At 40.6% G+C, this 15,158-nt stretch overlaps 1 protein-coding gene across 1 annotated transcript in view; it reads right to left on the reverse strand.

Annotated features, from left to right (window-relative positions):
• The window catches only part of pex7 (peroxisomal biogenesis factor 7), a gene marked incomplete at its 5' end in the record, with an annotated part of 198,821 nt that overhangs the window by 77,052 nt on the left and 106,611 nt on the right, over positions 1-15,158 (reverse strand). Inside the window, 1 exon segment of the mRNA NM_001015954.2 lies at positions 4,728-4,841. Coding sequence (NP_001015954.1) covers positions 4,728-4,841 — 114 coding nt within the window.

Below are 15,158 nucleotides of genomic sequence, written 5' to 3' on the forward strand. Positions count from 1 at the left end.
AAAATGCAAGCTTTGTGACGATTTTCAAAAATTTCAGAAAAACCGTTATGTTAAAGGACATGTAAACCCCACACACAAAAATCCAATCAGTGAACAGCCTCTTTGAAATCTTTCAATACCTGCCACACTGGTTGCCCAGAGGTTAATAGTAAGGCTGCAACATCCCCTTAATTACTTAGATTTGCTTCTCCTCCTGTAACCCACTCGCCCCCCTCCCTCCGGAATTTGCTTTGGCTGTTTGGCTTGTGGACATGCTCCGTTGTTCTAAGCTCAGATTACTAAACACACCCCCCAGTCTAGCAACCAGTGAAGAGATGGCATTGCTGGTTCCCATAGAAACTCAGCTCTAGCTGTCTGCTTCAATGTTTTTCTCCTGAGCTCAGCTTTACCATTACAGTGCTCAAACAGTGCTCAAGCAAAACTTTTATCAGAGACAGTTGTGCCTGTGTGAGCCTGTATTCCTGATGAAATGTATGCAGAATAAGGGTCTGTGTGTGTGTAGGCTGTTTGAAGATTTAAATGTAACTGATTATGTATCAGAGAGAAAATGGCCACCGTGTGAAAGCTGCTATTTGCTTTAGTAAAATGTGATGGTGCTGGCAAGTGGAGGGGATATATTCAGTACAAATGATGCCATTTGGGTGGGGGAGGCGTGCCCAACTGATATACATTGTAGGCAAATGTAGGCTTTAAATGTCCTTTAAGCATAGCTTTGTATTTTGCAGTAGAAAGTTGCATTTATCCATTTCTGTTTTGTCAGAATTTGTACTTATGGAAAATATATGGTTTTCTAGGGTCTCTGTACTGTTAGAGGGTCTTATGGCACATAATACACATACCGGGAGCTTACACTGCAGTGGTCAGAGCGTTAGATGTAAAAATTCATATGCACTATTTTCATTTTGGTGCCTCTATACCCTACATAATTTGGTAAATCTATGCATATTGTGCATCAAACTGTTCAGCAGGCCCGTGGCGTTTATATTTAAAATGTTTTATGTTGATATATTACCAAATGTGGGGTATATAATGGAGTAGAATTCAAGCTTTGTGACAATTTTGAGAAATTTCGTAAAAAAAACGCTAGGTTTAGCATAGCCTTGTAGTTTGCAGTACAAAGATGTATTTACCCATTTTTGTTTCATCGGATTGTGTACTTTTGGAAAATATATGGTTTTCTAGGGTCTCCGCACTGTTAGGGTTCTTATGGCACATAATACACATACCGGGAGCTTATATTGCAGCATTCAGAGCGTCAGACGTGAAAATTCATATGCATTATTTTCATTTTTATGCCTCTATACGCCACATAGTTTGGTAGATCTATGCATATTGGGCATCAAACTGTTCAGTAGGCCTGTGGTGTTTATATTTAGGATGTCTTCTATTGGTAATTATGAAATATAGGATATACGATAGGGTTAAATGCAAGCTTTGAGACAATTTTCAGAAAATTAAGATTGAGGAATTCTGGGAATGAATTCCAAACTCCTAAAAAAAATTCCATTTACATGGGTTTATCCTATAGGCTAAAGCTTACCCACTGTGAAGAAGCCATGATAATAGCTGATCAGATTCCCAGCTACAGACCAGTTTTGCCTTTATTGAGGCTCATCAGTGTGGTGCAGGGTTTTCTGATCTGCTTAGGTGGAGTCACCGTGTGGTTTAACAAACAAATCATTAAGGTTTAGGAGACTGTCTTATACAGATACAAATAAACAAAAGGAATTCTGGGAATGAATTCCAAACTCCTAAAAAAAAATCCCATGGGTGACTGGCTCAAAGTTAGAAAAAGTGGGCTTACCTACAAACCACCAAACACAATTCCCCTATTAACTTTTATTGGTTTAAATTTAAACAGCTGCCATTCTTTGCACATTGGATTTTATTATATAACTGTGGTCCAAGGCTAGAAAAAGTGGGCAGGGCCACCTACCATCAATCTCACTCATTGGGCCCGATTCACTAAAGTCCGAAATAAGGAGTGCTATTTATAGCATGCGTTAAAAATCTTATCACTTCTTATTTTTCGCTCGATTCACTAAAAGGACACTTGTCATAATTAAGAAGCGATGTTCTTGGCGTTATTTATCTTACGATGACATATTTTAATGAAAAAAACTATGCGCTAAGCGTTATAGGGGCCAATTCACTAAAGGTCAATAACGCTTATCGCATAGTTTTTTTCATTAAAAAGCATGCGATAATTAAGTACCGATTCATCAAAGTCATTTCGCATGTGTTAATCCGCATATCGCATGCACAAAAAAAACCGCATTGCGTTAATTAGCGAATAGAAATAGTACTAACGCATGATTCACAAACACATATGAAGCGTTAAACGTGCAAAATATCGTGTTAATCTGTGTGAATATTAACCCTACTTGGGGCAGGCGGTACTTAAAGAAAATTGCGGTTCGTGAGCTATTGGCAACACAACATGGAGTTTGCAGTCGTATTTTTTCAAGTATATGTTGGCCCTAGAGTGATGCATCCTCCAGTTTTCAGGGAAATGGTGGTTTTCAGAAAGTAATGGTTACGTGCGTAATATATTGCGCTCTGTGTAATATATTGCGCTCTGCGTAAAATATCACGCGCTGCGTAATATCTTGTGCGCTGCGTAATATATTGCTTGAAAATATGTCATCGTAAGATAAATAACGCCAAGAACATCGCTTCTTAATTATGACAAGTGTCCTTTTAGTGAATCGAGTGAAAAATAAGAAGTGATAAGATTTTTAACGCATGCTATAAATAGCACTCCTTATTTCGGATTTTAGTGAATCAGGCTCATTGACTTTCAGTGTGGAAATTAAAATTGCTGCCATTCAGACACTATTGAAAACAGGGTTCCCAAACTTTGCACAGTGGTTTTTACTACATAACTGTGGTCCAGGTTAGGAAAACTGGGTGAAGCCAACAACAGCCAATCAGATTTCATTCAGTGACTTTATGTTTTTCAAACCAACATAAAGTTTGCTCTCTTCCCTTTATAGTTATTATTTGTAGTTTAATTGTTTAAATTTTTGTTCAGCTGCAGATTGCAGTTTCAGCAGCTATCTGGTTGCTAGTGTCCAAATTACCTAGCAACAACGGAATGGTTTTAATGTGAGACTGGTATATGAATAAGAGAGGACCCAAATACAAAAATAAGGTATAAAAAGTAACAATAGTAAAACTGTAGCCTTACAGAGCAATAGTCTTCAGGCTGCTAAGGTGAGTGACCCCCTTTTGAAAGCTTCAAAGAGTTAGAAGAAAGCAAATAATTGAAAAAAAACTATTAAAAATAAACAATGAAGATCAATTGAAAAGTTGCTGAAAAGTGGCTGTTTTATAACATACCAAAAGTTAATTTTAAGGTGAACCACCCCTTTAACTATCTTTTACATCCAAAGACACAAGGAGGGCATTATCTCCAATGCTTAAACCATCAAGTCTTTTAAGGGCATCAGGTATATCCTTCACATATGAAGGCAGGCTCTCCATGAAGTGACTTTGAAAGCACAAGTTTGGGCTTAAAAGTGTACATAGGGATATTGTGATGTATGCAGCACGCATGGCACATATACCACACAGCAGGAATGGAAGGATTACTTGCTAGATGAGCATGTTCCCCCACTGATGGTACTGTTGATTTATGCTGACAGTGGTATGTGAGAATATACGACTAAGCTTCAATCAAGTTAAACTGAGGACCAAGTAAGGGGTCTGTTTCTGGATAGGGCACCAATTGATTTTGTGCACTTAAACATTGTCAACTACTGGATACGGTTTAAAAAGTTGTCTAAGGGGCAGATTTACAAATCCACGAATCCGAATCCCGAAAGGGAAAAAATCGTATTGGAAACAAAAATTTTGCGCGTTTTTCGTCGCCATTGCGATTTTTCGTATTTTCGCGACTTTATCGTATTTTGCGCAAGTTTTTTTCGTCGCTGCCGCGATTTTTTCGTATTGAACGATAGTAAACGGCGGAAAAACCAATCCCATTTTTTTTGCGAAGGTGACAAAAAAGTTGCGGAAAATATACGAAAAAGTCACAAAAATACCAATCATTAAGAAAAAACGCATTCGGACGCTTTGTCTGTTCGTGGATTAGTAAATCTGCCCATTAGGGTGTTATCTCCTATTTCAAATTGACTTCAAGAACCGATTGACTGCAACCGATAGTTTGCAACATATCATTAATGCACAGTTGGTAATATATTATGCTGTCTAGTATGTTTGTGATGCTCCTGATCCATGTTAAAATACATACACTCTCTTTCCTGAGAACTGCAGAACAAAATTATCAAGAACTACTCCCTTTTAATTCTTGTATAAACACAAAAAACAATTTCTTGGGAGAGAAGAAGTTCACATCTAAGTTAATTTTTTGTGAAGGAGAAAAAGATGTTTTGTTTTTTTTTACTTCAGCTGTCTTACTACATTATACCTTCTCTGAGAGCAGGGACTTGTTTGACTCAGGGGTGTTATAACAGATACAACAGGTACAGTGTGTGTTGGGGACCAGGTGTTTAGAAGACCTTATAGTAGGTCCTTATAATGCAAATTAATATATGTTTGCAAAACAACCACCCAAATGATTTATTTTAGAAATGGTACTGGTTTTGTCTTACTAAGATAACAGAATTGTGGGTATATATAATTACTGGTTTTGTCTTACAAAGATAATAGAATTATAGGTATACATAATTCTACATAATGCGTTTATTAAGCAAAATACTTACTTTTACTCTTCTAATTGCATAATTATGGCCTCGAAGTTCAAACACAGGCTGACGTACAGTCCTCAAGTCCCATCCTTTTAAACTGCAGTCAACAGCACCAGTCACAAGCAAATTCTGGATAAAAATAAGTAAGTAATATAACTTTCATTTCTAAGACTCACAGCTAAAATAATCACAAATAATCCAATATGTACTGTTATACAAAGTTACATGGTAGATGAGTCTGAAAAGAAGAAGTATACATCAAGTTTAGCCTTTTTCAGACGTATTTCTAGGGTCTATGCCGCCTTAAAGCAGCCTTTGAAATGCTGCAATTGCTCTCTCTGCACTTGTATAGTCGAAATTCTGATTTCAAAATCGGAATTTCAGCTCCTAATGGCTTTTTGCCACCCCTGGTAACTTGCAGGCTGCTGCCGTCTAAGGCGAAATTCTCAACTCGCGTTATGGCAGCAGTGCCCCTGGCCTTTTTGGCAATGAAACCTGTATAGCTGGCAGTTAATGTACAGGAAAGTGGAAAAACCATTTGAAGCCTCTCCAGTTTACCTCAAAGGCCCACTTCAGGTAGAGAATTTTACACCTTTTTTAAACTTTACACCTTTTACTGAAAAAAATTTTTTTTTTCACATATTAATATGAATTCTACTGGTGATACAGAATGCAAGAGTTCACTCTATGGTTCCCTTTTATATCTGTACATAGCTATGATATCACCCCACTTCAGGCCCGGATTTGTGGATAGGCCACATAGGCCCATAACGAGCATAGCGTGTGCTGTAAATTGCTTGGCACCTCCCACAATCTAAAGGTCCCAATATTAAAAGACATATAACTGGGCATACAGGGTCATGATTTGAATAAAATGTATATATTGACAAACACTGTTAACCATTAATTACAACGAAAGCACATCTGCACCATACCCTCATTTTGATGTATAACACATTGTCTGCACTTATTTTTTTTCACCTTTCCTATCAGCAGACACCTGCCCAACATCATTCAAGAGAGCTGTGATTACGCTAACACATCTTCATCTGATGACGATCCTGTGGTGATCGAAACGCGTAGATGGTAAGCTGAAATAAATCACTGACTTGATTGATGCTGTAGCTGTGAGTGCTTTCTACTGTTGAGTTTGATATATATATATATACCAACATTAATACTAACTGTAGATTTTAGTATCACAATAGCCTTGGATACTATGCTTGTTCAAGAATTCAACATTCATTCAACAACCTCACCATAAAAACCACCTACTGTAAAGGTCTGCTGGGATTGTTGGCTGCTCTCCCTAACCATTGAGCCAGGAGAGCAGCCAGCAAGAGGTGATTGCCTTGTGTTTCCTTTCACCTGTGTCCTGGGCTTGGTAACATCACCCCAGCAGCCTTATTGGGTAGGTGGGGTCAGCCAATCAGGGCTGACTCTGCCCTATTTAAGCTCAGCCCTCCTCACACATGGGGCCTGAACATTGGTTAACATTAAGCACTGTGGCCTGTCCCTAGTATGTGTTTCCTGTTCTGGCTCTTGCCTTGCTTCCTTGCTCCTTTGTCTTGCTCCCTTGCTCCTTTGTCTTGCTCCTGATCTCGCTCCTTGCTCTTGTTCTTGCTCCTCACTCCTGATCTCCACCTTTGCTCCTTGCTCGTCCTGTCCTGTCTGATCTACATCCGCTCCGTCCTGTCTACACCCTTTCCTGTCTGGTCCCGTCTGGTCTACGCCTGCTCCGTCCTGTCCTGTCTGGTCCCGTCTGGTCTACGCCCGCTCTGTCCTGTCTGGTCTACACCTGCTCCATCCTGTAACAGCCCCTGCCTGAAGGACTCACCTTCCCATCTCCCACTCTTAACACCTACTGAAAGCTCTGTTCCTCTAATCTTAAGGGGTGGCCTCTGGTGCGCTGATAAAAGAAGCCATCTCATCCCTTAAAAAAGGAAAGACCCCGGGACCAGACGGCCTACTGTGACGGGTTTATCTTAAACAATGGCGGAATTGATTTAATTTCTCTCTGATGAGATTAGGGACTGATACCCAAAGGTTCCAACAAGTCTGCCCTGGCCTGACTGGAAACAATAGGCAGATAATCCAGTTACCCTGACACCTTTACATCTCTCCACCCCTGCATAGAAACAATAGGGGCTTGCTGGGAGAATGGGCCCACAGGGACATAAAAAGACCCCCAAAGAGATCTTGGAAGTCAGTCTTCAGAGAGAGAGAGGAAAGGATTCCTGCACTTCGCATCAACCACTTCAGTGATTCTTCTGCCATTATTTTCTTCAGACTGTGGATATACATCTGGGGGACTTTGGAACTGCCTCTTTGCTATTTTATGATTTGTCGCTGAGTGATGTCATTGGACTTTACAAAAATAAAGTGCTGGAATGCTACACGGTTTCTCTCCAGTGTTTGAGCATACGCTTTTTAGGTCATTTTCATGACATTTGGTGGCAGCAGAGTCGGATCGTTCTGGACATACATCCTGAGGACCCAGAGCATTTTGGACTTTTTGTGACAACAAATGGAGGAACAGCTACATAACCTGGAGTTACCTACCCTGCAGAGATCATGCTACTACCAGGAGTTACATTCAGAGTGGCAGAATGAAGATGGGAATGCTGCATCTAATGCCCAGGGATTTGGACTGCAAAGGACCTGCCCTATTATTATGGAAGATCACTTGGTATCTAATGAGGGGGAAACAGCAGCTTCTCCATTGGGTTCTTCCTCCCAAGCAGGGGATGAGTGGGTAAGGGTTACAGATCCTGTGATGGATCGATATAATTGGTGGATCACAGTTTTGGGGCCTGGCCTTTCTGCTACAGATCGCCTGCGAGTCTTTGAACTGGCTTCTCAGGAGATTCTGGGTACAAGGCAGAATTCCCAATCGCCTGCATTGGATTCTGCAGGATATGTCCCGAGGTCTGAGGTCTACAAACCGTTAGTGAAAGTAACACATGCTACCTTTCCCACATTTGATGACAGACAGGAGGGCATTGATTCCTACCTGGAAACCTTTGAAATTATTTGTGAGGATTACAATGTTCCCCGGGCAGAGTGGCCAAAAATCCTGGCAGGTAAGTTAACTGGCAAGGCCAGTGACATCTACAGGGAATTGCCTACGACAAGCGGGCTGACTACGAGGAGGTTAAAAGAGTCCTTCTTGAGAATTATGCCATTTCACCAGAGACTTATCGCCTGGCCTTTAGAGCTTTTAGCAAGGAACCTACTGGGTCTTTGCCAGCCAGTTACGTCGCACCTTTGACCAGTGGCTGAGAACTAGTGGGGTTCGCCAACTTTGGGGACTTCGCCAACTTTGCTTAATGGAGCAGTTTCTTGAGCAATGTGCCCCTGAAGTGCGAGTGTGGGTTTGGGATCGAGCACCACTCACCTTGGATGAAGCCGCTAGACTGGCAGATAAGTTTCTTGAAAGCCGTATACAGTTACTTCAAGGACGACCAGTTTTGCCAGGCTCTTGTACCTCAGCCTACACACCAAAGATACCTACTGGTCACTCACAAATGGCCTTTACCACCCAATCAGCCACAGGGATGCCAGCCCAGGAGCTGCAAAACAGAACTAAGAGGTGTTTCAGTTGTGGCTTGGGCTCTCATTTACAGGCCAAATGCCCACAACCACCTAGGGTACCTGTATCTCAACAACCGCAGGCTGTGGCATTTGTTCATCCTGAAATTGTGGAAGTACCATGTCAGCCTAGTCAGCCTGCAAAACCCCACCCATGTCTGTACCCCTAATGATGTGTTACCTACTGAACCCATTGGGGAATATATTGTTATGGGTGTGCAACCGGCTGACCAAATAAAGCGTCCTCGTCGCAGTCAAACATGGGAGTCCAATTTACAGAACTGCAATGTTTATATTGGAAATCTTAGTCAGCATGTCAACAGAGCTGTATTAGAGCAGGCATTTGGTATTTATGGGCCTTTGCATAGGGTTTGGGTCGCTCAAAAGCCCCCAGGCTTTGCATTTGTAGAGTTTGAGAAACCCCATGATGCAGCTGCTGCAGTCCAAGGGCTCAATGGAAAGACTTTGTGTGGAAGGCAAATCAGAGTTGAATTCTCCTTTAGGCAGAGGCGCAGGAAACATATAAATATGCATGAATTGGCCCCTGCATCACGGAACTACGGATTCAACCGGAAACCTAGTAGATTTGTACATTCTTCCCAAGTGACTTTGATTCCCAGTGCGTCTGGGTCTCTCCCTACTGAGGGGAGCCCCATCAACGCACATCCACTGGGGGGGGAGCCATGTGATGGGTTTATTTTAAACAATGGCGGAATTGATATAATTTCTCTCTGATGAGATTAGGGACTGATACCCAAAGGTTCCAACACGTCTGCCCTGGCCTGATTGGAAACAATAGGCAGATAATCCAGTTACCCTGGCACCTATACATCTCTCCACCCCTGCATAGAAACAATAGGGGCTTGCTGAGAGAATGGGCCCACAGGGACATAAAAAGAGCCCCAAAGAGATCTTGGAAGTCAGTCTTCAGAGAGAGAGAGGAAAGGATTCCTGCACTTCGGATCAACCGCTTCAGTGATTCTTCGGCCATTATTTTCTTCAGACTGCGGATATACTTCTGTGGGACTTTGGAACTGCCTCTTTGCAATATTCCGATTTGTCGCTGTGTGATGTCATTGGACTTTACAAAAATAAAGTGCTGGAATGCTACACGGTTTCTCTCCAGTGTTTGAGCATACACTTGTTAGGTCATTTTCATGACACCTACCAACAAACGTGTATCTCAAACATGTGCAAATACTTCCATTTTTAACCTTGTTTTCCATTTTTAACAATGTTTTAGAGGGGGCAGACCTGCCAGCATCTATGAGACAGACTCTCATCACCATAGGCAAATGTAACTCTAAAGACATTTGATATTTAAATGAATTTAGACCAATCAGAAAAGACGTAACAAAGCTCCAATCACATTCCTTATAACATGATCACAAGAGCTCAAAATGATACATACAGATTTACAAAAAATTTACACAGTTGAATAAAGGATATATGGTATATTCCGATCATGGTTAGGATGGCAAGATTTGGTATATAACAAACTGTTTGCTGAGCATTCTTTCCTATAAATGGTAGTTGTAACCTTATAATTTTTTTGTGTTTTCTTGTATTTTGTGTGTGTCAATTGTGTTAGTAAATGTTATGTTGAGAGTATTATTATTGATGAAGCCAACAAAATTGTTGAACTGTTCAATACTGCCAGATCAAATAAAAAGCAAATCATTGATATCTCTTCCAAAATAGTAAATATAAATGTGTCTTTCCTCCCACAAACCCAAGTAAAGGTTGGCATACGAGGAGACAAATTTAGCCCCCATAGCAATCTCAAACGCTGACTGGGAATTTGGCCTTTTTCGTCAGGATTCGGATTCGTCCGAATCTGAATTAGCATATGCTAATTAGGATTTGGAAGGGTTAAATGTCCGCATGAACACGGAAGTGAAAAATTCTTAACCCTTCCAAATCCTAAATAGCATATGCAAGAAAGATTACAACCAAAATGGGGTATATAACTGGTTATGGTTTATTGAGAATACAGTACAGAGTACATATAAACAGGCATCATTTAGACAAAGATCTATATTAAAATCCTCTAAGGAAAAACATGTAAAATTCTCTGGTACCAATGTAGAGAGCTCTGATGATGTTAGAGGATCAAATACTGGTGGCTGCTCCTTTTCCTCTTTATCTCCTCAGGTGTTTAGAGACTTTAGAGCACACATCTGACAGAAGTATTGGAAGCGCAAAAAGAACTTTCTTAAAAGTGAATCTGGAGAGGACAAAGAGGCAAAAATACCTCTGGAGGATACTGTAAGGGCATCGGTACAGGGGAGATTAGTCGCTCAGGATCATCTCTCCGAAATGCCATCCTGCCAGCAAGAATGTAAATCGCTTGTGGGATGGCATACGTATTGCTTTCGGTTTTCCGAAGTCTCCCTAAGTTTCCTTGAGAGGCAACTTCGAATTCAAAAATTTAAGCCCACCTCCACCTTTTACCCAGTACATCTTGGAGTTTAAAGGAGAAGGAAAGTCTAAAAACAACATGAGCTCAATAACTTAGCCTTAACACAGTCCTTAACATATTTCCTGAACTCACCGTGCTGTTGCTTAATCTGGCTCTGACATGGAAAAGTCTTGTCAGTAAATGCAGTACCTGCTCCTAGCCTGTGCAGCTTCCTGTCTCACTGAACACAGATTGTCCAGGACACAGACATGCTCAGTGCACAGCAGAGAGCTCTGTTTTTTGTTTTTTTTTCCTTTCAAGATCTGCAGTCTCTGAAGAAATGTTTGACCCCTTAGCCCCGCCCACTTCACTCTACTGTCCAATCGGAATGCTCCTGTGTTTTTTCTAGTCCTGCACAGTGCCTGGCTGCATTTGCTGTGCTGAAATCGAGTTGGATAGAGCAGAAAGCTGCTACCTGCTATCCCACAGCCCCAGTCCCTTCCCAGAGGCTATTATCCCCCCACTGCTACTATAGGCACCATCTCTCCCTACTATACCTGCTATCCCACAGCCACAGTCCCTTCCCAGAGGCTATTATCCCCCCACTGCTACTATAGGCACCATCTCTCCCTACTATACCTGCTATCCCACAGCCCCAGTCCCTTCCCAGAGGCTATTATCCCACTGCTACTATAGGCACCATCTCTCCCTACTATACCTGCTATCCCACAGCCCCAGTCCCTTCCCAGAGGCTATTATCCCACTGCTACTATAGGCACCATCTCTCCCTACTATACATGCTATCCCACAGCCCCAGTCCCTTCCCAGAGGCTATTATCCCCCCACTGCTACTATAGGCACCATCTCTTCCTACTATACCTGCTATCCCACAGCCACAGTCCCTTCCCAGAGGCTATTATCCCACTGCTACTATAGGCACCATCTCTCCCTACTATACCTGCTATCCCACAGCCACAGTCCCTCATCCCCAGCCATCCCACAGCCACTGTCCCTCATCCCACAGCCACAGTCCCACAGCCACAGTCCCTCATCCCCAGCCACTGTCCCACAGCCACAGTCCCTCATCCCCAGCCACTGTCCCACAGCCACAGTCCCTCATCCCCAGCCCCACAGCCACAGTCCCTCATCCCCAGCCATCCCACAGCCACAGTCCCACAGCCACAGTCCCTCATCCCCAGCCACAGTCCCACAGCCACAGTCCCTCATCCCCAGCCATCCCACAGCCACCAGCCATCCAACACTCCCACATAAAACCAGCACAAATAAAACATTATTTAATTTATCTAGTATAAATAAATTTGAAGCAACTGGACTTGTTTAGTAATCATTGAAGACGTTTCACTACTCATCCGAGCAGCTTCTTCAGTTCAACAAGAACGTCTTCAATGATTACTAAACAAGTCCAGTTGCTTCAAATTTATTTATACTAGATATACCATGACCTGGATGAATGAAAATCTTCATAGACATTATTTAATTTAAAAATTTTTTTTTTTATCCATATATCCATAAAATACATGTATTAATCAATTTGACACTGAAAGCCCCTCTCCAGCCCCTCCTGGAGAGGGGCTTTCCTGAGCGCTTCTTTCCCCCAACTTACTGAGCAAATGTAGGAAATGTAGGGCTGCTGACAGAGGAGCGCGCCACTCTGCAGCGTTACGTCAGGGGTCACAGAAGCTGCGCATGCGCACTAGGAGAAGGCGGAGGGGGAAGTGACATCATCGATTTTGAAAATGTCGGCACCAAACTTCAAACACGGGCGATTCTTCGGAGGGATTGTGCGCCGATCCAGAAGCAGCAGGTAAGTTTTTAATATAGTGTTTCAAGACAGGGGCTGCTGCCCTTTCCAAATATATTAATTTCAAATTTTTCCTTTCCTTCTCCTTTAAACTATTTCACTGTTTAAAAAACAGGTTGAATTAGAACAAACTTACATCATACAATAATTGAAAAGGAAAAACATTTTATAAGTAATGACAATCTCAACATGAGAAGGCGAGCTTTAAATTATATAAGTAAAGCAACTGATATTGTGATAAAAAAAAAGCAGATAAAGGTGGATTGATAGTTGTGCTCAATAAAATAGATTATGTTAATGAAGTAGACTATTATCTGATACATCATATACACCTTTGAAAAGTAATCTCACAGTGATTTACAAGAATTTAATACTTTACTCGTTACAGAAATAACTGCAGAATTTTTCAAGGTTGAATATCCAAAAGTATCCCTATTTCACTGCCTTCCAGAAATCCATAAACCTAACAGGTCACCTGTGGGACTTCCCCTATTTGCTGGGATTGGTTCCTTAGAAGAAATTTGTGTGAATATATTGATTATTGTTTACAACCCCTAGTGTTATGTCTGCCAAGTGGCAGTGTAATACATGTTTTGACTAATTTTGTTTGGAATAACGAATATAAGTGGGTGTCTGAGGATGTTGTATCCTTATTCTAGTGTATCCCCCATCACTTAGGTCTTACAGCAATCCAATCTCACTTACACACTTTAGCATTTATGACTACAATACCACATCTTTTTTCCTAAAGCAATTGAACATCTTTATTATTTCGTGTTTTTCTTTGGTGTTGCAGAACAGCTATGGGGGCTAAATTTGACCCCTGATATGCCAAAATTTACTTGGCTTGGTGGGAGGAAAGATACATTTACGATTAATTAAATAGCTATTGAGAATGTATTCATTATTTTGGAAGATATATCAATCATTTTTTATTTGGTCTGGCACTATTGAACAGTTCAATAATTTTGTTGGCTTCATCAGTAATGACATTCTCAACTTGAGATTTACTCACATCATTTTTGGATACTACTCTTGAAATAAAAAATTTAAAATGTTACAACTGCCATTTATAGGAGAGAATGCTCAGCAAACATTTGGTTATATGTCGAATCTTGCCATCTTCATCGGCAGGAGGGGGAAAAAAAGGTAACACATGGCTGAATACTATAGGAATTGTGAATATGTAAACATAAAAAATGTTTCCTCATTTAGTGGGGATAAAACTTACAAAAATCAATTAATTCATTAATTGTAATTCAAGATTTGTTATATATTTAATAACCTGTAAAATATGCATAAAACAATATGTGGGCCAAACAAAACATACATTAAACGAAAGGATACAAGAACATATTAACAATGTAAGTAATGTAGATAAACATTTTCTTGAATGCTCTAACAGGTCTCTTACCTTTCAGTCACAGGAATAGAAAGACTAACGAAGTGACAATCTAGACAATCTTTTAAAAATGGAGGCCAAGTGAATCTTTTATCTTAATACTAGACAACCACTGGGATCAATTTGGAGTTTAATGTTTCATGTTATACTTGATTGATAAATGTTACCTCGTTCATGCCCTCATTTATGTAAAAGCTTATGCTCTATGCTCAGTTAAATATAATTAGGACACTTCATATCTTTTATTCAAATGAGTAAATTTTTTGTAAATGTGTTATGTATCATTTTGAGCTCTTGTTATCATTTTATAAGGAATGTGACGGAGCTTTGTTACGTCTTTTACGACTTGCATAAATATATTTAAATAGTATATGTCTTTAGTATTACATTTGCCTATAATTAAGTGCCCATATGGGGAATGAAAAGGATGCATTAGGTCCTTAATAAATAATAAAAAGCAATTTTAAGCAGCATATTTTTAATTTGATCTAGTTTTTGTGCCAGCCAGTTTCTCCTCAAAAAAAATACACAAAATCTGACCCAGAGATTCTCCCTAATGCTTCAAGTATGCACCTGGGGGTCCCATCACTTCAAGAGATGCTGCGTTCCGCAAAGATATGCGGCACATTTATATATGTATATTGCACTTATATATTAATATTGTAACACACATGCACGCACACACATGTACAGTAAACCTCTATGGAGGGTTAAAAAAAATACCATATGCAACAAGAGTGGATTGCCAAAAAGTGCCTAGACCTGTTTGACTCTATGTCCTCCCTCAACCAATGGCAACCTGCTTCTCTAGAGGCTTCCGGCTCCATCTTAACCACTCTTTGTGCCATTTTCTGCCTCTCCCTGCTCCAACCAAGATGACATAACCTGTCAAAGGGAAGAACAACATTCTGCCAAATGTGTCTCTTGCCACTTTATACCTAAATTCTCTAAGACCATATTTTTCTTGCTAAGAAATTTCTTATGAATGCGTCCAAAATTTTTAATTGTCTTGTTATGTTGGGTTGAAAAAAACCCAACATACAATTCTTCTGCTTTTTCTTCTTCTTAGCTCCCCACATTTTCTAAACGCTACTCCTCCTACAGTTTTAGGGGAACAACACCCAAACACCATTGACTTTAATGAGGAAATTGAAACTGCTGCCAATCTTACAGCTTTGAGGCTACACTCCCCAAACTTGAATCACATAGTCATGGGGTCAGCCTGAATGA

The sequence above is a fragment of the Xenopus tropicalis genome, chromosome 5 (genome assembly GCF_000004195.4).
Source record: "Xenopus tropicalis strain Nigerian chromosome 5, UCB_Xtro_10.0, whole genome shotgun sequence".
Lineage (NCBI taxonomy): Eukaryota > Metazoa > Chordata > Amphibia > Anura > Pipidae > Xenopus > Xenopus tropicalis.